This window comes from Mustela putorius, unplaced genomic scaffold (assembly GCF_011764305.1).
Source record: "Mustela putorius furo isolate JIRA1106 unplaced genomic scaffold, ASM1176430v1.1 tig00000083_pilon_pilon_pilon, whole genome shotgun sequence".
Lineage (NCBI taxonomy): Eukaryota > Metazoa > Chordata > Mammalia > Carnivora > Mustelidae > Mustela > Mustela putorius.
The window spans coordinates 40,664,844-40,690,378 of NW_025421273.1; the positions used below are offsets into that span (position 1 = coordinate 40,664,844).

The window sequence follows — 25,535 nt, forward strand, 5'->3', positions numbered from 1 at the left end:
CTAAGATCTACTACTCTTCAGAAAAAAATATTTTAGAAAACTTATAAACTTATTTAAGTGCATTAACTGCTTAGTATTCAATTATTCTAATAATTACTATAGCCAATTCACAGATTATTCAGGTACTCCCCTCCCCATTTCTGACCAACTTCTGACTACCTAAGGGTTAAATACTGAAGAGCAACAGAAGTTTTCAAAAAAATCTCTATAAAAATTGTCATTTTTATTAGTTTGAGTGCAGGAAGATATTTAATAACCAATTGCTGAAAGAACCAAAAACATCTAAATTCAAATCCAGCCACACACTCCGACCAAGGCCAAAGTGTTACAATAACAGCTATAACACAAATCAGACAGAAAATTCTTCTTCCTGCTGAGCTCCTCCATTTTTAATTATGAGGATTACAACTAATGTACGTAAAGTACCTAAAGCAATGCTTTACACATAGTACCTGCTCACTAAAGGATAGCTACTGTTTTCTGGAAAATCTAATAAAGTAGGCCTAATCCCAATATAATTCTACTTAGGGATAACACTTCTTTGGACATAAAGCATTTATACTGAAATAATCACTTTAAATGCACAAAGATCAGGATTAACACTCCAAAGTCAGTTTTTCATCCTATTTTCCTTTGATAGAGTAGTACATCTGGATTATACCACCTAGGGAATTAATACTAGGCTCCTAAGCCTCTAAGCACCCACCACCAATTGGCCTATACAACTTAATCTCTCTTAAAATTGTCTTTGTTCCAGTAAGACAGATCTCATATTTTTCTGCCTGTATTTCCCAAATTAGTTCACATATATTGACCATGAGACCTGTGTCTTACTCATTTTTTAATTCCTAATGCTTAGTATACCTTTGACACTAGGAGCTGGATGCAGAGATGGAGAAATGCCTACCGTGACTGCTCAGATAACTCCCCAAACCGAGAATAGGTTGTTAAATTAATTCTCATCATTTTTTTCAAACCACGCTTACGCTATATTCTACTCACACACATGCACACTAAAAATCAGAACGAACTACTTCATATCCCTCACAATGCTAATAGAATATATACTGAAAACTTGTCCCTTCTGCCTATGTGTTGACATTTATCTCTATTGTCTCCCCAGTGAGGATGTTTTTCCCTAAGGGAAGGGGCTGAGCTGCACATTTCTTTGGAATAACCCTTAAATACTGAAACAGAGTTGGTTGGCCATAAAGAGACATCCGTGAATTCTGTTGAGAATTCACATAGCATTCGACCCAGCGGTACACCCCTGCTGCAGTGCAAGAAACAGCATATCTGTGCCTTGAAGCATTTATAAATCCTCAAAAAAAAAAAAAAAAAATTTCTCTATTGCAAGATCAAATCTAACATCTTAAGGGAAAAAAATCAAAATTTAAACATAATTGTTTTGATAATGAAATAAAGTTTTATCAAATAACAAAGTCGAAAAGAAGCTGAAAGGATACCTTCGAGCAGTTTTTTCTCGGAAGAGAGCTTCGAAGCAGCAGAAGGCGCCTGGTACAAAAAGTCACAGAGGAACGTGGACTGGGAGGACTCCTGACCTAATCCACCTTCAGAGTGAATGTCATGTTGAGGGAAATCTGGAAAAATTACAGAAATAATACACTTGAAATCTAAAATGTAAATACTTTCCTTTTGTTTATGAATATGTTGGAGAGTTTTCGGCTAGAAGAAAAGTTACTTCAAATTCACCACAGAATATACAGATATTTATTCACATTGCGTTGAATTTATAAATAAGCAACTGTTCTATTTATTAGTCACATATGAAAATCAGAATAAAATTCTGATGAAAGTGATTGGGTGGGATTAACTATTTTAATCTTTAATTTATAAGACTAAAGAAATATAAAAGATTTCCTAAAATTTTCCTTGAAATGAAAGAAAACACAGTCTTCAGCATCTTCTATCTTTTTAATAATCACACTTGTCTGCATTCTGTTGGTTTATCTTATTTGAGAAATAAGCAGATCTGTGCTTTAGTCCTTTCAGGAATATTTATCAGAAGAGACCAGGCTAACGTAGGGACACGGACTGACCGGAGAATTTGTTATGGTAGAGAAATTCCATCTGCAGACTCTGTCCAGCCTTCTTGGCCAGCAGGTAGGGGGTGCTATGCACGGGATCTCCAGTTGCACACATGACATCTGCCCCACTGAACAGCAAAGCCATTGTTTCCAGAACATCTGGTTTCACGACAGCAGCACACAGAGCCTAGTCGTTAAAAGACAATGCACATTTTAAGAGCAGGAAATACAATTCTAGCTATTAAAATGCGTGGAAGTCTGCCAAGCCATTTATAAAATGAAGTTTGTATTTCTTTTTTAACCAAGAAAGCTAATAAGTATGCCCTAAATTAAGCAACAGGTTCAAAAGCCCTGCTTTGTATGAATTTAAATTACAATCTAAGACCTCCGAGTTTTAATTCATTCTTCCACTGTGATGTTCAGCCTCCGATCCATCACAGTTCCTTAGGAAGACATTTTTTATGCTTCTGTAGTATGATAATGGCTAGGTGCTCAGAAAATACAAAATATCTAAAATGTCATAATGAAGTATCTGTTAAATGTTTTGTCATATAAATGTTGTATGTATGTAATGTTTCAGCCTAATTAGGATCTATATAATTTTTTAAAGTACTGTTGTGCTCTCAGAATCAGAAAGGTGAGTGCAAAGCCAATCCAGTATCTTTCCTTTTGTGTGGGGTACAGGTGGGGAGGAGGAATGGCAAACAGCGGTAATGAAACAACACTGACTTATGTTATACATCATTGTACAAACGCTAGCAACTGCTGGAACCTAGTTGTGTTGTTGCTGCTTTTGTTGTTCCTCTGACGTGATAAGCCGTCTGCGCATCTCTCCTTATCCTTCTCATCCTCACTTCACTGGCCTCCCCTTTGCTTCCATACCCTGAGATTTGCGCACCCTGATTCTAACGGATTTTTTTTGCCCCGGACTCACCATTTTACCTTCTTCTTGACAGGTGTGCCTGGACAGATCACTGGTTAATTCACCCTCTACAATGCTCATTAACTATCTCAATAAGCAGAGAAGAGTGTTCAGCCAAGAAGTCCTGTTGACGCACTCACAGTTCCAGCCCTGGGCGGTCAACTGTTAAAAAATGTACTCACCTTTCCTACCATGGTCTAGCTGACCTACAGGATTTCCTTTGCATCACAAACAACCTACCCAACTTTGTACTGATTTGCCTGGTGATCCCATCACCTTCCTGGATCTTAGTCTACTGGTCTGCAACATGAGGGTGTTGGAAAAGATAGCAGCTAAAATCCCATCCACTGCATTTAATCATGTGTATTTCCTCTTACTCTTTCATCTCCCCAACACTGGTTGCCTTCACAGCACAACGTCTTTGTTACGGTATATTTATGGACCCCGGCTGCTCACGGTCAGTCTCCCTTACTTGACTACAACTCTCATGAATAAAAGAAGCACATTTATGTTTTACTACAATTGTATCCCCAGAACCTGAAAAAGAACTCAGGTCTTTAAGTGTGCAATATATATCTATCCACCACGAACACTGAATGGAAAAAGGGTCATCTCTTCAACAAATAGTGCTAGGAAACTGGATAACCACATATGAAAAAAATGAAGCTAGAGCCTTATCTTATACCACTCACAAAAATATACTCAAAAAAGATTAAAGACTTAAACATAAGACCTGATACTTTAAAATTTGTAGAAGAAAAAAAAAAAGAAATAGTTCCCTGAAATTGGTCTTGACAGTGACTTTTTGGAAACACCACCAAAAGCATAAGCAAAAAAGAAAAAAAATCAATTTAAGCTAGACTCTATCAAAACTACAAAACTGCTTCACATCTGAAGAAAAATCAACAAAATGAAAAGGCAAACCTGTAGAATGGGAGTCAAAATCTTAAACCATACATTAGATAAGAAACTAATATCCAAAATAAAGAACTCACAAGCCCCAAAACAATCCAACTTAAAAATGGGCAGGGAAACTGAATAGATGTTTTTCCAAGAAAATATTGAAATGGTTAACAGTTACATGAAAAGATGTTCAACAGTATTAATCATCAGAGAAATGCAAATTGAAACCACAATGGCATATTATCTCACACCTATTAGAATGGTATTAGATCTGCAATCTCATGTCTATTAGAAGATTATTCACAAAAGCCAATATGTGGAAACAACCTAAGTATCCATCAATAGATGAGTGAATAAAGACGATATGCTACACACACACACACACACACACACAAATACTATTCAAACATGAGGCAGAAGGAAATCTTGCCATTTGGGATATGGATGGAACCTGAAGGCATAATGCTCAATGAATTTATCCAGAGAAAGACAAATACTGTATATTCTATTATTTAGAACCTAAAAAAGCCAAATTCATAGGAACACTGATTAGAATGTGGTTACCACAGGGTGTCTGGGGGGTGGGGAGATTTGTTTAAGGGTACAAACTTGCAACCAGAAGATAAGTTCTGGAGATCTAATGAACAGCATAGTGGCTATAATCAATAATACAGTATTATTAACTTAAAAATTGCTCAGAGACTAGACCTTAAATATTCCCACTACAAAAAAGAAATAATGATGTGATGTGATACACGTGTCAGCTCTAGCCACAGTCGTAATCACATCACAACATATAAATGTACCAAATCAACAGGCTGTTGTAGGTAAATTATATCTCAATTAAAAATATGCCTATTCAATAAAATATGTATTTTTGCAAAAATTATTTGCTGATATTAAGAGTACCATTTTTAAGAAGCCCACTGTATAAATAAATCCCAATAGGTAGACTTCTCTATAATATTCTTAGAAAACTTCAATTGTTAGTAATTAATGTAAAACTCATCTAATAGAAACTGTGTGGTGTGGCAGACAGCAAGCACTTTGGGGACATTAGTATATCTGCTAATAAGATACCCATCACTATCAAAAAGAAAGAAACCATTAGAGGAAGCCATGCCCTAATTTCTAGTTCTCAAATTCTCTAATTTTACCAATTATTTCCCAAAATCCACAACCTACTATTTGCATATTTATATATAATGGACCTCTCCTGCATAGAATTAATCAAAATCCTTAGTTTATGATAACTTGTTGTTATTATTCCATGTATGTCTGGTATAACTGGTCAGTTTTAATTATGTAATTAGCACCAATGAAACCACTACCCAAAACAAAATGTCTTAGTAATAACCTGTATCAATATCTAGTTTCTAACCCCTCCCCCATCCCACCTCTCCCACTCTCCTCTACCTTAGTTGCCTACTCTGAATTCTTCGTATTTTCTGTGCCATTGCTTTAAAATGAATTGGTGGCCTCACTTTACTATCATCAAAAATGTACAAAGACTAAAAACATAGTTTAGGGGAATTAATCCAGTAGCAATGTAAATCAATTGTATGATCTTATAATTTCTACAGAAGGATGAAAAAGGCCTTTGCTATTATCCAAAATGTTCAGCATAATCCCAATAACTTGAGGATTTTTATCCGTAAGTATCACCACTAAAAGCATACTAAAAACCTGAGAACCATAAAAGAACATATTCTCTAAGCACAAAAACAATAGTCGTATAAAAGTCCATGTATTAAGTAGCTCTACATGGACGAGCTTCCTAACACATAAGAAACTGAAGCAGCAATTTCAAAAAGAAATCAGGCAGGATGCTGAACATATCTTTTGCCAAAAGACTGAAGAACAAGTGGGTAGCATAAACCAGCAGGTCTGGAATCACTCAGTCAAAGGCAAATGACACTTGGGGTGAACAGCACTAAGCAAAGCATTGCTTATAAAAATATATTGAGCAAATGACGTTTATTTTGGTGACTCAATGTCAACAATGTACAAGTTGAAGTTATGCTTAGAGTCCTGTCCCTAAAATAAGGAAAGGTGCCACAGTTCTCAGAATATTGGAGTAGGCCTAATTAGCTGGAAACTCATGTTATGGACAAAGAATTTATTCACTATCAATAATGAACTCTTAACTAAAACAGTGGTAAAATCAATAGCACAATCTCACAAATGAAAATAAAATAACATTAAATACTTTTGTCAGACAGTAATAGACTTTTTAGAATTATTTTCAAAATCCTTGACCCATGTTTCAAAAGACATCAAGAGCCATGTCTATTGTTACATATTTTTTGATACCTTGTTTAATTCTTCCTTGGTGAGAGATGCCAGTAGGGTCTTTCTGAATCTTCCTTCTTTGTATTTCTGAGTGATAAAGGTTTTTCTCTTTTCTACAGGTGAGTCCATGTGTAATTCTTCATCTTTTTGAAGATTACCAGCCCAAAAGTCATTTGCTCTTTTGTTTCCAATGACAATAAAGAGCTAAATTGTCAGAAAGTCATAAAACAATATGATTTCATAAAATGTATTTGAATTTACAGAAACCTGACTCACAAATTAAAATACACCCTGGGGGCCCAGGTGACTCAGTCAGTTAAGCGTCCAACTCTAGATTTCGGCTCAGGTCATGATCTCAGGGTCATGAGATCAAGCACCACACAGGGCTCCACACTACGCAGAGCCTGCTTAAGATTCTCCGTCTCCCTCTGCCCCTCCCCTGCCCTCACATTCATACTCTCCCTGCAACCAAATATATAAATATATATAACTTAGTATAAAATATGCAAAAACACATGAAAAATCCACAACTTTCAGGAAGATGGAGTGTGAAAGCAGATATTATTTCTATTTTAAATACAGCCTCATTGCTTTTAGTAATGGTACAAGATAAGCTAGAAAAGAAACCGCAAGCGACCCAAATTGCAGCAAAAGCATTATTATTTTGTGAAACTACATAGAGACAAATTTATTTAAAATGGCCTAGTAGGTGGGGTAATGTGGTTGGGAGGGTTACTGAAATCCAAGAAGAAAATGGATATAGGAGACAAAAAGTCAGACATGAGCGTAGTTAATGACAGAGCGTGGCCAAGAGAAACAGTAGAAAATTTTCCAAGTTTTCATTCACTTTTCTAACATTTAATCCATGCTAGGTTAAAAAGAAAGAAATTCTGCCTTTAAAATAAAAATGCTGGCACGCTTGCGTGGCTCAGTGGGTTAAGCCTCTGCCTTCGGCTCAGGTCATGATCTCAAGGTTCTGGGATCGAGCCCCGCATCGGGCTCTCTGCTCAGCCTGGAGACTGCTTCCCTCTCTCTCTCTGCCTGCCTCTCTGCCTACTTGTGATCTCTATCTGTCAAATAAATAAAATATTTTAAAAAATAATAATAAAATAAAATAAATGCTGTCAAGCCTTTAAAAGTAGCTATTACTATTAAACTCCTTGTACTTTATATTTTTCAAGTAACTATCTCATTTAAGAAGCATTCTAAAAGTTGAAGTAGGAAGATACTACTACCAAACAGGCTATAAGCCATTTTTACAGTGTGGTGAGAACTTTATCAAGAGCTCCTAAAATAATTCATGTCACCCCACTGCTAACTACCAAATCCACAGTTTATCACCCAACTTACCTCAATGAGTTCATTGCTCCAAATGCTGGCATCCATTTTTAGGCTTCTAACCTTGGAATCTTTTGGTCCTAAAGATCTATGCTGTCCTGAAGTCAAGACACAATTGCATTTCTATTTCAATTTGTATGTAAATGTATATTATCTTTAAAAAAATGTCTGCGTGTGCATTCACTTATGTATGTATGCATATATCTTTTCAACTTAAAACACACCAATATCTACGTTCCTTAATGCCAATACTAGTAAGAATAATGGTGTGATAATTATATAGAAATCCCAACCACAATGAAGATAACAGTAATCATTTTCATCACTACTCTGTAGTGGTATAAAACTACAGTTTTAAAACTAATTATATATGTGTATCAATATGTATGTGTGTATATTCATCACTTGGTAATTAATTAACTATTAGAGATTATGGAAAATCTTTTATAATATGTTTGTTTACATTCCATATATGTGAACACAGATATCATTTTACTCAAAAAAAAAAAAAAAAACCCAGCAACAACTCTAATAAACATGTATCTAAAAATATGAAGTGGATTTTTATTCTACTTTTATACCTGAAAGACAATAAGAGCCCAACATTCTATTAGCATCAATTCAATTATGCTGCATAATCATCACTCAGTCATTATTGGGCACCCAGAAATGTGTCCGATGCTTTCTAAACTGAGGAGGGAATAAGGCATTCAAGATATTCCTCTATCTTAAGGACTCATTGCCTATTAGCATGAAAGCTCATTCCTCTTTCTACAATAGGTAAGAGGGTCCTTTCCTCCTTTCTTTAAAATGGTAACTACTCCGAGCACAGTCTTAAAAGCCCAATGGCAGAAATATGCATAGGTTTGCATTTATAAAGACCAACTAAAGGCAACACTGTATGTTGGACATGATGTAGGACAATAAAGAGCATTTGGTGCTCTTTATTCAGCTGAAAGGGGTTGAACTCAGAAAATAGGGAGAAGTACTAGAAAGAACCCATGGAGTCACAGAGGCAAAATAAAAAAAAAAAAAAAAGATAGACTCTGAGTTGAGACAAGCATGAGGAGTAATGATAAAGAGGGCAGATTTAGAAAACCCAAGGTGATAAAAACTATTGGGACTTGGTGGGCTTTAAAGGAGGGGGAGGGGCCAAGAGGGTCTCTCAGGTTTTAGACTTGAATGTAGCAGTAGACAGTATTGCTTCTGACCTAGATTTAGAATAAATGAGAATTTTCAGTTTTATGCAATGAGCTGGGCAACAATGAGAGCTCCATTATTCACATGTTATTTTTGAGGTATCTTGGGCAAAGCCAAGAAAAGAGTCCAATAGGTAGACCCACAAGTGTGGTGTCCACCATGGTGAGAACTGTCCACTTACAAGAGCATGCCGAACTTAAAATGACAAATAACATCAACAAGGAACATCAGAGTGAAAGAGAACAGAGGATGTAACCCAAAGGAACACACCAGGCAAAGGAAAAGTAACCTGAGAAAGGATGACCAGAGTGTTACGAACACACAACGAGAAAATGGAATCTTGGAAGTTAAGGGAGGATGGGAGGTCACAGAGAGATACACGGGTCAAATACTGAAGTGCCGGATACTGTAGAGAAGACAATAAAGATAGGAACAGACCACATGGAAACTGAGAGGTAAACTACACTGGTATACATAGTGAAAATATTTTTACTGGACTACAGAGAAGAAAAAACTGATCACAGGATGAAGAAAAACAAGGAAGTTAAAGGAATGAAGGAAATCTGTGCAGAATTCTACTCTTAAAAGTACCCTGTCTGTGAAGGGAAAAGAGACAGAGAATGATACATACAGGAGAACGGCAAGTTCTCAGGAAGCTAGTGTCAACATGACAGATGGACACAAGTGTGTGTGTGTGTTTGTGTGCTGAAACAAAAGAAACCATGGTTGAATAATTACAGAGAAGGAACAAGTGATGAGGCGAGGATCCTAAGAAGAGAAGAAAGAAGCAGAGACATAAGTAGAAAGAATAGCATCAGACATCACAAAGGCTCTCTTCCAGTGAGACTGGTGGGGAAAAAAAGGTTCAGAAGAAATACAAAGTAGAGGGGGATTAGCGGGTGCTTCTTGTTGACAGTGATGTTAATAAGCTCCTGAGAAAATCTAGTGTGATAAGAACTGTGGAAGCACAGGACCCTTGAGAAGCATTATGGATTGGAGCAATTGTCCTAGTATTTGCTCTGAGGTAGTGTTCCTCATCCATATTCTACCAATGAAACCTGTGCTCTACCCTGGTCTTGCCATTGTCATATTCTACTGCAATGAGTATTTATACAACTGTGGAGAACATATCAACCTCTCACACATATTTAATTCCGAGGACCAGCATTCATGCCTGGTAAAGCTAGGATGCTGAAGTAAAGTTTAGCAGTGGCGAACCTTCTCCAAGACCTATATGACCACACACCTCAGGTGGAGTCCACGCCTTCCATTCACTGGAACAACGATGAACCCCCAAATACACTGAACTGTCAGATGGTCTGTAAGCTGTAAAGTCACAACAAGATAACCAGTCATAGGACTGGTTACTGTCAGGAACCTCAGTGCTCTTTGGAAATGTTTCTAAATAAACACTCTCTGAAACACTCACCTTAAAATCTAAAAATTTCAACACTGTCTTTTTAAAATCCACACATGGACCAAGAGGCACACAAAATGATGACGTGCTTAAAAATCAATTTCTTTACATCTAAGTCATGCATAAGAGAAGTTTAGAACTTTAAGATATTTCTAAATTTAATAGAAATATAATAAGCCTTCTCTGTATTTTTCACAACTGTTGGCTGGGAAACATTACATAGGACAATTAAGAGTATTCGGTGCCAATCTGCTACCACAGTGATGAGCATAACTTATCACTAATTACCTGCACACTTCTTACAGATGACAACACAGAGATTGATGGATGCCCAATCAGGGTCCGGGGCTTTACAATCGGCACAGCTCCTGTTGGACTCATTGAACCAAATCTTCTCAGCCACTTCGTAATCAGAGAGAGTTTCTGCTATCGATTGCTGCACAGCTTCAATCCACTCCTGTTTCTCTTTTTCAGACTCGGCTGTAAAGCTGGGACAATGAATGTTTCTGCATTATCGATCTCCCTTGTAAAGGCCAATTAAGCAGTATGTTCAGTCTGCATATTCATTTTGCTCACAAATTAAGCAGCAGCTGAAAAATGTGCCTTCCAGGCAGCTGGATAGTCTTTTCTGTTAAAAATCATCTAATTTAAAAATCTATTTTTTCCTTTAACATCCCACATTGCTTATGAGTTTGTTTACATATCTTGAACCAAAATTAATATGTACATTTTTTTCTGACCAGGATATAAAAATTGGCTTGTTAGGTCAAGAGCTTAAATGAGAGGCCATGTTTCCTAAGCAGTGGTTATATAATAATCAATGAGAGACTGGCTGAGTTTCAGACTTTCGGAACTACTGGGATTATCTTGCCAAGAAAGTATGCCATGATAGTCTGAAACTAAATTATCAAAAACACCCACCAGAAATTTTGATTTTTTTCAGTCTTAAAAATAGATTTTCTTTTTTAATTACAAGAATGTCCAGATGGCTTGAAGAAACTGAGAAATCAAAAAAGTTTCAAGTGATTACTATTCTAACTCATTTTTAGCCATGTTCTGATTTTCCCCAATTCTTAGTGTTTACTGGATACCTGAGTAAAGGGATAAAACATTAGCCATGGGTTCACTCCAAGAAATGTTGAGTGAGTATCTGCGATGTGTCAGGAAATGTGCTACAGTGCTCCAAACTCGGCCAATGACCCGCAAAATGTTTCACATTAAAATTTTCTGTTCTGAAGATGAAAATGTTTTGAAATAGAATGAAAATAACAGATGACTAACATATTCCAAACAATCCATAAGGAAACTGAGTGGCCTACATGGATATTTTCTGAAGCACTTTATGTTGCCATCATCAGTATAATATCCGTAAACTTCTTAGTGGTTTCCACTTTTACAGAGAGATTGGTCACAGCTAATACAACGGTCCTTGCACCTGGGTTACTGGAACACAGATTCTAAAACCTTGGAGTGCCCTAAGTGACAAGTATCTTTTGTATGCTTGTGAGATAATCTGAGGCTGGAGGCCTCAAGAGCTTCAGGATGGATCAGAAAGACCAAGGTGTGATTAGAGGACTGGAACTTTCAGCCCCACCCCCCTGACCTTCTAGGGATGGGAGAGGTGCTAGCAATTGAGTTAATCACCAACATCCAACGATTTAATCAATCATGCCTACGGAATGAAACCCTGGTAATAACCCTTGAACCACAGGGTTCAGAAAGCTTCTGGGTTGATGAACACATTGAAGGGCTGAGTATGATATACCCAGAGAAGGCATGGAAGCTCTGTACCTTGCTTTGTGGGGCTTTCCCATTTGGATGTTCCTGAGAGGCACTCTGTATAATAACTGGCAATAATTAATTTAACTGTCGTCCTGAGTTCTGTGAGCCATTCTCACAAATTAGTGAACCTGGGGAGCTGGGGTTGGGGGAATCCCAATTTGCAGCCAAGAACAAAGTGTGGGTAAGCTGAGGACCCAAGGCTTGTGACTAGAGTCTGAACTGAAAGCAGCTTTGTGGGACTGAGCCCTGAAACTTGTGGGGTCCATTGTCCGTGTTAAGTAGCCGCTGTCGGAACAGGACTGAATTGTAGGACCATTGCCTGGGATCTGGAGACATGGTGAGTTGGTGGATGTGAGGAAAAAGTTCACCCCATATTTTGTGTCAGAAATATTTCGAGTAAAAACAGCTCAGCCAATGTCTACATTTTCAGTTGAGGCTTGAATCTGCATATGTGAAAATGACGGTTGTTATTCTCTAGGTGATTATTTTTTCCTCAAGATTTGAACAGCAGACACTTCTGACAGATGAAATGAATACCAGACTTGGGAGTGTTTTCAAAATTGCTAAGTAATTGTTAGTCCTTCAAAGGCCTCTGACAAGTGCTTTTGACCTGGGTACTACCCTGTGATATGTTGATTAATTTTAACAAATGAATTAATGTGGGTAAACTCACAGATACTGACTTATGCCTCTTTTGTTTACCAAAGCTACGGGGCTTATTACAGGTTATTAAAACATACTACAAACTTTAAGTTTTCTTTTTCATTGTTATTTGAAAAAATTACTAGATTGCTGTAATGCAAGATATATAATGAAGTGTTAAAATAGAAGATCAAAAAGTGTTATGAGGGGCACCTGGGTGGCTCGGTGAGTTAAAGGCTCTGCCTTCAGCTCAGGTCATGATCCCAGGGTCCTGGGATCAAGCCCTGCATCAGGGTTTCTGTTTGGCAGGGAGCCTGCTTCCCCTTCTCTTTCTCTGCCTGCCTCTCTGCATACTTGTGATCTCTATCAAATAAATAAAAATATTTTTTTAAAAAAGTGCTATGAGACTCATTGGCATTATTTTAAGCAGGAGTTTCTTTTAAGAAATCAATATGGAGCAATTATAATCAGGATTTTAAAGGAGGGTTACATTCAATTAGTCTAAAAAAGGTAAATAAAAATATAGTTTAAAGACAATATTCTTTATTCCTAAAATTTGAAGTAATTTTTCACATATTTGTTGATAAAAGATTAATATGTTTATGAAGTCTACTAAGAGAAAAAAGTATTAAGAAAAGAAACATCCCAAATCTTATGAAATTAGCATCTTTGCAGGTTGTGTGACAATTCAAGTCACTTTTATAAGGTGTTTTTATATACCAGCTAATAAATTAGACAATATAGAAAACAACAAACGTGATTTTATTATGTGATCTATAGGAAATAAAATCACCACTAGCAATGTGAAAGTAGATCACCCAAGCTTTCATGGAATAACACAAACATAAACGTTTAAATATAGCTTACCTAAAACTCCTATAGGGAGTGATTATTTCAAAAGACTGTTTTACAGTTCGGTCCACTTGCTTTACATTTGCTACATTCATAGGAATTATGGTAATACCAAGTCCACTTTTAAAATCCTAGTTGGGAGAAAAAAATAATAACATTATAAAGAAACAAAAATACAGATTTTGAAGGTACACATTATATACTCTAAAATCCAAAGTACCATTATATCCTACTAAATTTTTCTACACATATACATGCAGAACTGAATAAGTCATTAAAAATGATTGATAGGGACGCCTGGGTGGCTCGGTTGGTTGGACGACTGCTTTCGGCTCAGGTCATGATCCCAGAGTCCCGGGATCGAGTCCCGCATCGGGCTCCCAGCTCCATGGGGAGTCTGCTTCTCTCTCTGACCTTCTCCTTGCTCATGCTCTCTCACTGCCTCTCTTTCAAATAAATAAATAAAATCTTTTAAAAAAATGGATTGATAGTGTTGTTTTCTTATTTTAGGAGGCACTCTCAATTCATGCAAGCATTCCAAGCTGGACAAGCTGGCTACTGATGAAGTACGGACTCTGTCACATGAAAAGTCAGGTTGACTAGGACACAAATTGTGAAGTGTACATGCTTAACTTTTCAAAGTTAGGGGCTTTTTCATCTTTATCTCTTCAGTAAAGGAAACTAACAGTTAACTAGCCCTTAGCATGTGCCTACCAATTTCTAAGCAGGGGAGTCAATGACACTGTGAGGCTGGTAGAATTATACTAATAAAAAAGCAGGGGAAACTGAGTCCCAAACAGAGGAAAGTTGCATGGTAAGCGCAGTGAGTTGTATGTGGCACAAAGTGACCAAAACTCACGCTGACTGTTCTTTGTTTTACTCTGTGATGCTGCCTCTGCTGTGTCATATTATTTTTCTCATTTACTCTCTAACAAAAGCATTACTTATTTTATGGTTTTATCTCATTCCCAAAATTTTATTACTTTCCTCTTCCTTCAATTAAAATCTTAGACTGCTTTAAATGCTATTTTGGTTTGAAAACTGTCATCTGTTCAGTCTGCCCCACCAAAACTAGAAATTGTTCAAAAGGCTATAAGGTCTACCTTTTAAAAATGCTGACGTTTGAAATATTATTATCTAATCATAATAGTTTGGGAATTTGATTTATCAAATAATCTCAACACTTTAAAATTATAATTATTCCCTACTTCAAAAGATTTATCCATGTAAACTAAATGTGCTTTGAATTCCTAAATTCAATTTGACTAGAAAAAGTAGCCATACTAAAGAAAAACTACAAAAAATACTGGTCCAGGGGTGCCTGGATGGCTCAGTGGGTTAAAGCCTCTGTGTTCAGCTCAGGTCATGATCTCAGGGTCCTGGGATCCAGCGCCGCGCATTGGGCTCTCTGCTCGGCGGGGAGCCTGCTTCCTCCTCTCTCTCTGCCTGCCTCTCTTCCTACTTGTGATCTCTCTGTGCCAAATAAATAAACAAAATCTTGAAAAAAAAAAATGCTGGTCCATTTTTTAATAAGAATATTTCTGGCAGAGACCATGAAAGTTCACCAGCTTTCTCTCCACAAGCTAAAAGTAAAAGCACTATATTTCCATCTCCCTTGCATGCTAGGAGGGCTCATATGTCTTAGTTTTGGTCAACAGAATATAAAAAAATTCCTGGGGCAGTGGGGGGCAAATCTTGGAAGACTTTTACCCCTTGCCATTCCATCTTCTTAGGAAATAACATCTAGACACACAGAAGCTGTTAGAATCCTAAAGATGAAAAGCCTGAAGACAAATACTTGTACCTGAGGATGCCAGAGTGAGGAAAAAGATAGGAAGCCCCTTGCTCCCTGGTGGCATCAGTTCTCTGCTACCTACTCAAAGAGATTTTCTAAAACAAAGAAATGACTATCTATTTAAGTAATCCTTTGAGTTTTTGTCATTTCAGACTAAAGGATTCCTAATAAAATAAGTGAAATAAAATAACATTATAACAAATTCCCCCACTTATAAAAGTATCCAGTTTTCTTTCATAAATTGCAGAAAAGCCTCTCTTCATTTTTTTAACGTATGACGACGTTAAGTTAGAATATGTGACGCATTTATAAAACATATCATCAATTTCATTTTTTTTTCTGATGAAAGTACAAATAGCTTGCTCTGTTAGGAAAAACAAGCCAGAAACCGAGATTCAATAATATAAAAGAGAAGATACACAGAGATGCTGTGTTGCAAAATAATTGAAAAACACCATATACTTCACTTTGTATGGCCAGCTCATCTAAAAATCGGTACTTAATGTGATCTATATGGACAAGAAGAATCTAATAGGTTCCAGTGTTATATTTACTGCAATTTAAAAAAAAAATTCTGAATTCTCAATACCAGTCTTCTTGCCAGATAACAACTGATGGAGAAACTTCCAACCCAAGTGACTGGAAACTCAAACTCTCTTAATGAAGAAATAAAGTAGGGGTAGCAAGGTAAGTTTTTTTGTGTGTTTTTCGTTTGTTTTTTAGTTGAAGTACATCCACAATGTTACATTAGTTTCAAGTATGCAAACATCGTGATTTTGCAATTCTATAAATTGTACTATGCTCCCCGCAAGTGTAGCTACCTTTTATCAGGCAAGGTAAGATATTTTAAAAACAGCTTTCTGATGGCCCAACTTGATACAGAAGTAACTCTAGAATAGACTGCATGTCCTTCCAACAGTTTCCCATAATGAAGACCTGACAAGAGCTGGATATGAACGGTTACATTCTAGGCCAATTTATACTCTCTGATGAGCGCCTGGCTTGCCTGTATTGTGTGTTAGGAAGGGCAGGGATACATACTTAAACCATCAGACCAGCAGATGGCAGGAGGGACAATGTTTTATGGAAACTAATGCGCCTCATTCAGGCTCCGACCTGAATTGGTGGCCCCTCTTTTCTACAAGCAAGTTGTGAAATGTCTGCATATAAAGCTGCAGTTTCTGTTAAAAATTAAAAAAGTGAGGGTGGGGTCTAGAGCCCACCCTCACTTTTTTTATTTTTGACCCCAAATTTCTTCCAAGCAAGGCAAAGATGATTTTTTTTAGCCTGAAAGAAAATTGTAACCATTTATCAGCTGCTGGCCACGGCCATATGGTTTTGAGTAATTAGAGTATCCACTGAATTCACCGGCACAAATGGACTGTAAAATGTATAGCAGAGTAACAAAATAAATGTCAGTGCTCTTGAGAGCTATTAAATATGAAACAACAGTGTTTCCTATTAAAAATATTTGTGGTGACATTAAACCACTTTTTCAGACTGTATTTAGACTATGTTAAGAATATATCTAATTCCTCAATGCTCCCTCCAACCCTGAGATTCTTATCCCCTGAATTGGAAAGCAGAGCTTAAGCATCTGTTAAGCAAAACTACAATCCTGTGATTCTCGTATGCAGCCAATGTTGAGATAAACTGAATTAGACAGCAGAACCAGCTGTAGAATCTAGACAGGATGAGTCTACAATATTAAAATATCAGGATATCAACAGTTCCCCCTGCCTTCTGTAGAGTGAAAGAAAAAGAAAAGCCATGCAATGATTATACAAAAATCTTTTGAAATCATTAAGACTACTGGTTAAAAATACTTTGGCCAGAACACAGTGATACATTGGATTTTCAAGATCCTACTTGTCCTGGGTGTTCACCCCTGTGTTAACATCTAGAGGCTTTAAAAACATCAGTCTTCATTAACCATCTACGGTACGTTCCATAATTAGTTTAATATCTATTTGTGTCATGCTCTGAAGGTTACAGAAAGCTATGAACTCTCATTTGATCTTGTAAATTATTCTGAGAACAAGGCAGAGCAGATAAAGCCATTTTTAAAGGGGGAAAACCCATCCTGGCAAAACAGTGTTTATGAAGTACTCTGAGTGGGTGAGGAGTCGTGCTAAATCCTGGGTCTGCACCAGAGCGTAAGATAGGGTCCCCACCTTTGGAAAGCTTATAGACTAAGGGGAAATGTACTAAGTACATAGCTGTAAATACTGAAAACAGCCAATCCCTGTGAGAGAGAGTTGTGTTCTTATGAGAACATCCAAAGGAAGTGACACTTGACCAGATCATTGACAAAACCCAGACCAGCTTGATCGGGTATACCTCTCTGGTTTCAGTTCTCTCATTTGCACAATGGAGAGAATAGTAGTACCTATACTTCTTCAGCATGGAACGAATTAAATCAACACATTAAATATGCTTAGAAGAACGCCAGGCACGCAGTCAGTGCTACGCAGATCTAGTTAGCTACTGTTACGGTTCTTGTTAGCTTCTATCTCTTAAATTTGAAACCAAGGGAACATATTAACTGTGAAAAAGTTAATTATAAGAAAACACATATTTAAGATAACTAGCAAGTACATATACATTTTTAAAAATGGGGTGGAAGGCAAATGTTAAAAAGATAAATTGCTCTTTAACTATAATCTGATTGTCAGCAATAGTCTCATTTTGAAAAATAGGCACAAGTCAGACCAGGCTACGCTTTCAACACTTAAAATGCTAGAAGGTGGACAGAAAACAAAACAAAACAAAACAAACAAACAAACAAAAAACAGGAGCATGAAAATTCAGTGACTGGAATATTACTATAGAGAGCAAAAAGCTAAAAGCAGATTCTGGACTAAACAATACCTTACATTTAATTTGCAGTCACAAAATGTGGGATCTCACAAAGCATGAATCCCACCACCAGTACCATTATAACAACAGTGTTGCTTGGCGAACAGATCTGGACCACCTGCAAAGGCGGTCATGACCATGTCAGCACTGGGAGTCAGACCCGGGGGAGAATCCTGGCTAAGCCATTTACTGGCTGTATGACTACTACGAAGTTATTTATTTTATCTAGACCTCAACTTCCTCATTTATAAAAAACACAGTCATATCTACCTTACACAGCACTGTTATAAAAATGGAGTGCCACGGGACGCCTGGGTGGCTCAGTTGGTTAAGCAGCTGCCTTCGGCTCAGGTCATGATCCCAGCGTCCTGGGATCGAGTCCCACATCGGGCTCCTTGCTCCTCAGGGAGCCTGCTTCTCCCTCTGCCTCTGCCTGCCATTCTGTCTGCCTGTGCTTGCTCTCTCGCCCTCTCTCTCTGATAAATAAATAAAATCTTTAAAAAAAAAAAAAAAAGATACTTAAAAATGGAGTGCCACATAAATTAAGGGTCAAATACAAACAGACAATTATTTTATTTGTGAGTTCTAAGCCCAGAATTTGTCTTCAATAAAGGTATCTCCATTTTATTTGTAAGGAATGAAAGTATTTGCACCAATGATCCTACAGTATACACTCGGTTTAGAATGAATGTAAATATTTACCAAGATGCTGAAATGGGTTATTTGTAGCAACAGAATCTGGTTGAAACTACACAGTAAAAGAGCAAAATAAAAGTTTGATTCCTAACCGGAAAAATTAAAGAAGGGTTTGTTAACCCCAAATTTGCTGAAACTCAACCCTATTTTTGGAAACACTGGATGCCAGGTTTCCATGCCAGAAATTTAAGAACTTGGTGCTTACACATTTGTTGAAAACAGATGTGGCATTGTATGACACTGGCACCACATTTCCGGGGAAACACCAGATGCAGAGTTTGGCCAGATACAGAACCCAGAGAATCTGAGGCCACCACCTACATCCTGCTGCTTCTTTCTGTGCTACTCAACCCACAGCCCTATGAGGTCTATTTAAATTCTATTAGAGTTTCATCCCCGTGCCAGACACCGGGAACATTATGTAGGGGGAACGAGGGGGAATGAGTCTCTTGTTATACCCTGATTTGAAAATGTTTAATCAAGTGAATTTATATAGTTAAATCCTCAGTGCCACAATTATCATTAAATGGATGCACAGACCCACCAAGCAAGACATCTGGTTGTAATGAATTCACTAATACTAACATGATCCTGAAAAAAACTCATCACAAAAAAAAAAAAAAAAAAAAGAGGGAGACTGGCTGTCAGAACAACCTAACAAATGGAAACCAAAGCCAATTATCTTAAATGTGCCTCACATCCATTTGCAGAAATTTCATTCAAATAGCAACACCACATGTATAACACTTCACATACTTCAGTGTACATTCAGATTTTATCTCACTTAAAATTTTAAATACTGGCGTATATACTACATCCATATCATGTCAAGACAAATAAGTTCATAAAATAATTATTTGCCAGAATATCAAAAATCTATAAGCTTTGAAATAAAAAGCAGTTTAATGATAATAAAATTTCTACACAGTAAAAATTAACTGAAGAATGAAAAAGTAAACGATAGCTCAGAAAAGCAGTTATAGAAAATGAACTGATGATTAATTATCTTTATTATATGAAGAGCTTAAGAAATCGTCAGAAAAGACAGTAACATCCAAATCAATAAATGGAAAAATAAAATCAAGGGACAATTCACGGAAAAGAGAATTACTTAAAAATAAACTTTAAAAAAATGGTGAGCTCTATAGACAAGACAACAGCTGTGAATGACCGCTCCTTCAACAAGCTCGTTCTGCAAAATGTTTACTGAGTGTCAACTACAGGCTTGACACTTTTGAACACCTGACAGTGAATAAACCATCACACCATTAATTTGAATATAAAAATTCTAACACGTTTAAGGTTAAAATCAGGCTGGTACCTAGTTCACATAGCTAACAGCATTTGAAATGTAAACAATTCTTTACGAAAAGGTCATGAAAGTCCATGCCAAAAAAAAAAAAAAAGAAAAAAATCAAAAAGGAAGAAAAGGCTACGTACAGAAAGCTACCAGAAGTCTCATTTATTTATCACAATGTGTGCTACCCACAGTGGAAGCTGAGACAACAGGCATCTTTTGGTCACTGCTATACCCCTAGAGCCTAGAGCCATGCCCAGAAATGAGAAGGTGTCCAGTAAAAATCCATTTTGTAAAATGGATGAATACAAAAACACAGGAATTTGTATAGTATAAGCCACACAAAATGAAACACAACTCATTTTATACAAAGTTGAAATAACACTGGAGAAAAACTATCATAATTATAATACCCACAGGCATGTAAAACATGAGAGCAATATTTATAAAAATTAAACACTGTGTTTATAAGATGGTGTTAAATAAAGAGATGGCACGTAATTTATGTAGTAACAGCGCCACAGTGTTTCGCAACTGAGTAATTAGGTAATTTGTGTCTGTTTCTACTTTGCCAAACTCCTTTTTTTACATATCTCTTCATTGTTCTTTTCAATTTTTATAACCTACTGGGCAAGGGCGGGGGGCGGGGGGGGGGGACATGACATCCCCTAAGGCATTTCTCCCACTCAGTGGAGAGCTACTACAAATTTCAGTCCCCACAATGTATTAATGAATGAAACGGAAAGACAGAGATGAAAGAAAAAAATGAATCTTTGAACCAAGAAATTGGGAAAATGAAAAGTTAATTCCATAGTGTTCAGACCTGTCCGTGAAATGTCCAAGAGGAGAGGCAGATTGCCATCCCCCTTGCTAGCATGATACCATAATATCATAAAAATTGAGATCTTAGCCAAAAAAAAAAAGTAGCTATAGTTCAAAACTATGCACAATTAGTAATAGTTCAAAATCTCAAAATGTATTATCACTAATCATAATTATCTTAACTTTCTAATTAAATGTTGGCATATTTCAAATGTTCAATGAGGAAAAAGATCACTTCCAAATGAAAGTTAATCACAAAAAGACATATAATAGACCCAAGTTGTGGGATGATGAAACATTCAACGTTGCTGAAGGCTATTTTTACACATTATCCAACCCCAAAAATATCTTGCTCTCTTTACCTAGATACTTATCATTTTTTTAAAGAAAAAAAAAAACTGAGAGCAGTGTTTGTATGTAGTTTTTGATACATGTGAATGGCTTATATAAATGTGGATTCCAACATTCTATCTCCAGAAATTCTAAATCCACAGTCTGAATGAGCCCAGATATATGGAATTTTCACATGCAACTTACATAATGGCCTTAGGAATAATAAGCTATCTCTCTTCTTTACATTGAGAAAAAATTCAAATCTAAAGACATTAACTTAATTACCTGAGTCAATTAGTAGCAGAGAAAAAATGAAGACCCAGAACTGTTAACTCTGTCCAAACATCTCTGCTCTAAAGGAACACTGCAGCTTCCTTTTAAATAACTCTTCAATATATGCTACCTTTCCACCTCTATCCATCATCTGTTTACTCTCTCTGGAGGGACCTCCAAAGTAAATTTATACAACTATCAAAAGAGTCTAGAAAAATGAAAATAATTCACATGTTAGGGTAGTGTGGGTTGATTTTCCTTATTTTTATTCTATTTATACTACAAATTATGTGGGCAATAAATTCATTATTTAAAAATTTTTTAAACTGAAAACAATTTAGTTTTGATGAATGAAACTCAATTAGCTCCAATGCAAATTTAGATATGGAAGTTCAAAGCTAACACTTCTTTTAATTTTTTTTTTATTTTTGATATATCAGTATAATTGATGTTACATTAACTTCAGGTGTAACACAACTTACATTTTTATGATAAGCAGATTTTTCCATATTTTAAAAAAAACATGATTACTAGAAGAATCAATGAAACAAGATGGGATTGGGAGGGAGACAAACCATAAGTGACTCTTAATCTCACAAAACAAACTGAGGGTTGCTGGGGGGAGGGGGTTTGGGAGAAGGGGGTGGGATTATGAACATTGGGGAGGGTATGTGCTTTGGTGAGTGCTGTGAAGTGTGTAAACCTGGTGATTCACAGACCTGTACCCCTGGGGATAAAAATATATGTTTATAAAAATAAAAAATTAATAATAATTAAAAAAACATATAAAAAAATAAATATACTTAAGAAATTTAAAAAAAAAACATGATTACTTAATGTACTGTATATACAAAACTTTCAGAAGTTGCACTGAATGTATATCTTTTAGTGTTTTTCCTAAATGTAACCTTAAAGCCCCTTGCATTCAGGAAAAAGACTCCCCATTTAGCATGTCACCCAAGTTCTTCACACAATCTGCTCAACCATGTGAAAAAACCAATGGGCAACCTTCCTCTGGAGAAAAAGGCATACATAGCATGTAAGCACAGATAAAACTGGAATGGTAAATTAGGGCCTAAACATAGAAGGCCTTCCCTAATTTATCCATCCAGTCTTCGGCCAGCTAGTTCTTTAAGACTTGACTCAAGATCATGTCCCTTAAGACCCAGCTCCATATAAAATAATGCAAGTTTTTTTAAAATAACACATGCACAAGCAATGGTATGTACGTTTTAAGGGTTGATATAAAGGCATGTTAAAGCATAGAAAAGGACCAGAAATATACATGCACTGAAAACAGACTTATGTCTCAAAAGATGAGGAGGGGTCCAGCACTAATGTTTTCATTTTTCAGAAGAATGTATTCATTGCTCATGTATGTGGAAGTGTTTCTAATCTCCAGACTTCATTAATTGTCCTTTTTGTACTTCTCTACAACTCCTGCACAAGCCAAATAAAGTACTAGGCTCACCATCCATCATAAACAAAGGACTTGTCAGACTTTTCCTCCTGGAAGATAGGACTTAAGTCCTCAACAAGCACACCCCTTGTAGAATGCCTCACCTGGTAGAAAGTGTATTACTCAAACACACTTACACTCCGAACCTCCTAAGCAACTCAGTTATTCAAGAAAAGCAGCTTAGACTATTTCTAAGAGGTCACAGGCCAGAAATTTTCAACATACCCTTGAAAGACACTTGGGTATAGTTGCTAAGACGCTACCACTTAGAGTCATAAAGTTCTGGTTTTGTTATGCATTACAATCTACAATCCTTACACAACCTTCATTTTCCTCATCTACGAAACATGGAGGAGAACATCTTCCTCCCACATTTATGGGCAAGATTAAAAGGAAATGTTTATAAATTAATTAGCACAATACTCACCAGCTGCTAGTCATTCTTGTGCTTTTTATGTGCAATTGCTAATATTAGAGCAATAATTTCATACAATTTCTTTCTAATCAGAGAATGTTAATAAAACTTTAAAAAACATCTACTTTGGGAGAATAACGTAAACTCAGACAATCCAGCTAATGGAAATGATGAAACTAATAATTTGAAGTCCATCAAATCTGTGCAAGTAAAAAATGAATACCTCAATTAATCTGGCAGAACAACTTCCATACTGACAAATGCAAATTATGCATTTTTAAGCTCCATTCCAATGAAAAAAGTCTTAATCATCTCACTTCACAGACTGAAAATGTTCACATTCAGTTCATACACATTATGAGCTGTACATCCCTCTTCTTCTTGAGGGATACGCTAACTATCCAACTTATTCATGTGCCGACAGTGCTCAATGACTCCTTCCACAGTTAACTGGCTAAGAAATCTTATCCAGAAAACCTAATGAAAAAGATCACACTCAAGTTCAGAAGATGTCTTAGATAAAGATCTCTAGTTAATATTTTTGAAACTGACGTTTGAGTTGACATCTGTATTTTTTGTTATGAACACAGTAGGCATTATTATCCCAGCCTGTCATCACTCATTATACTATGTCACCAGTGAGTTCATCTTAGATCAGCTGTCCAAAGCACACTGTGCAATTCCACAAATTACTAAAAATCTAATGTATTCCAGGCTAAAAGATTAAGAACTCCTTCCCCAAATGGGATATTTTCTTATACATATTAAAAACCAGGAATGTGAGGGGCACCTGGATGGCTCAGTCAGCTTAGGTCATGATCTCAGTGTCCTGGGATCGAGCCCCACAGCCAGCTCCCTGCTCAGTGGGGAGTCTGTTTCTCCCTCTCCCTCTGCCCAACCTCCTGCTTGTCTGAGTGCACACATGTGGGCTCTCTCTCTCTCAAATAAACAGAATCCTTAAAAAAATAAAATAGTAAGATAAAAATAAGAATCAGATATGTTAGAGAAAGGAAGTCTACTGAATCAAATAAAGTTAATAGAATTTGTTAGAACTTTAATATTAGTCTCTTCAAAACACAGAACTTCTCTATAAAGTCTTTCTATATTAACCAAATTCAATAAGTCAACAATTCAAGTCTACTTTATTTATATGTGGTGTGTTTTGTATGTGCATATATGAACCACCTGCCTATAGTAAATTATTTCCTCTGAAACTAACATATCTACTTTTAAAAAAATGCTAGAAACTCACAAAAACCTGTTACCTGTGCCTGCTCTTAAAATTTTCTATTATAAAAGAAACACAACAGCTGCAGAACTGGGCCATTTCATCAACAGCTGTAATGGTTAATTGGTTTCTAATTGTTATCTCATAGAATTACAATATTACTTCAGCTAAGGAATATCCTTCAAAAATTATTTTCAAGATTTTATTTTCTCAATCCCTTAAAAAGGTGATGTCTAGCCTCAAATTTGATGTAGATTACTTTCCTGTCACAGGAGGAACTGAGAAAATTCAACAAAACAACTCTTTGTTATATTTAGTGCAGTATTCAAGGCAAAAGCAAGAGGCTATAAGTAAAAACACTAATAAGTCTAAAAAGCACAGTTGTGAATGTAATCAAGGCACCATAATTTGCAATTACTGTAACACAGCTCACCTGTTCATTTTTGCAAAGCCACACGCTGCTTCCACTTAAGACAGTAAAAATTTTGGCTTTATACCCTCTCAGTTCAAGATAGCCACATTTCTCAGGTGTAGCGGCTGCTTGAGACTGCAAGGCAGGGGATTGTGATTTCAGTGCATTTAATAGGATGCTGATCCAGTCATTTCTCTCCTCTGAAAATGAAGACAGGAGAAAGTACATACATCCATATTCACATAAATTATACAGACACAGAAACATGGGCAAAGGATCTATTCTCACTGTAACACATGATTTACAGATTCTTTCCCACAACCACAATCTAAATGCTACTGCAGTCAGAGCTGATGGCCCAATTCTGTAAGAGAAAAGAAATAACACTACCCAGGTGTTCTGTAACCATACTGGCCTCACCTGGGAGCTTATTAGAATGCAAAATCTCAGGCCCCACTCCATACCTGATGAATCAGAATCTTCAGTTTAAAAAGATCCCCAGGTGATCTGAATCCATGTTAATATTTAAAAAGCACTCTTATAGATTATT

General features: G+C 36.5%; 1 protein-coding gene across 4 annotated transcripts in view; it reads right to left on the bottom strand.

Moving 5' to 3' along the window:
- Positions 1-25,535, bottom strand: part of ARAP2 (ArfGAP with RhoGAP domain, ankyrin repeat and PH domain 2) — a 173,989-nt gene that overhangs the window by 103,858 nt on the left and 44,596 nt on the right. For all 4 annotated transcript variants that reach the window (XM_013062209.2, XM_045076340.1, XM_045076346.1 and 1 more), the window contains exons 8-14: positions 25,007-25,185; positions 13,412-13,527; positions 10,409-10,608; positions 7,516-7,601; positions 6,187-6,369; positions 2,061-2,235; positions 1,467-1,601 (exon numbers count right to left, since the gene is read on the bottom strand). In XM_013062209.2, coding sequence (XP_012917663.1) covers positions 1,467-1,601; positions 2,061-2,235; positions 6,187-6,369; positions 7,516-7,601; positions 10,409-10,608; positions 13,412-13,527; positions 25,007-25,185 — 1,074 coding nt within the window. The remainder of the gene's footprint in view (positions 1-1,466; positions 1,602-2,060; positions 2,236-6,186; positions 6,370-7,515; positions 7,602-10,408; positions 10,609-13,411; positions 13,528-25,006; positions 25,186-25,535) is intronic.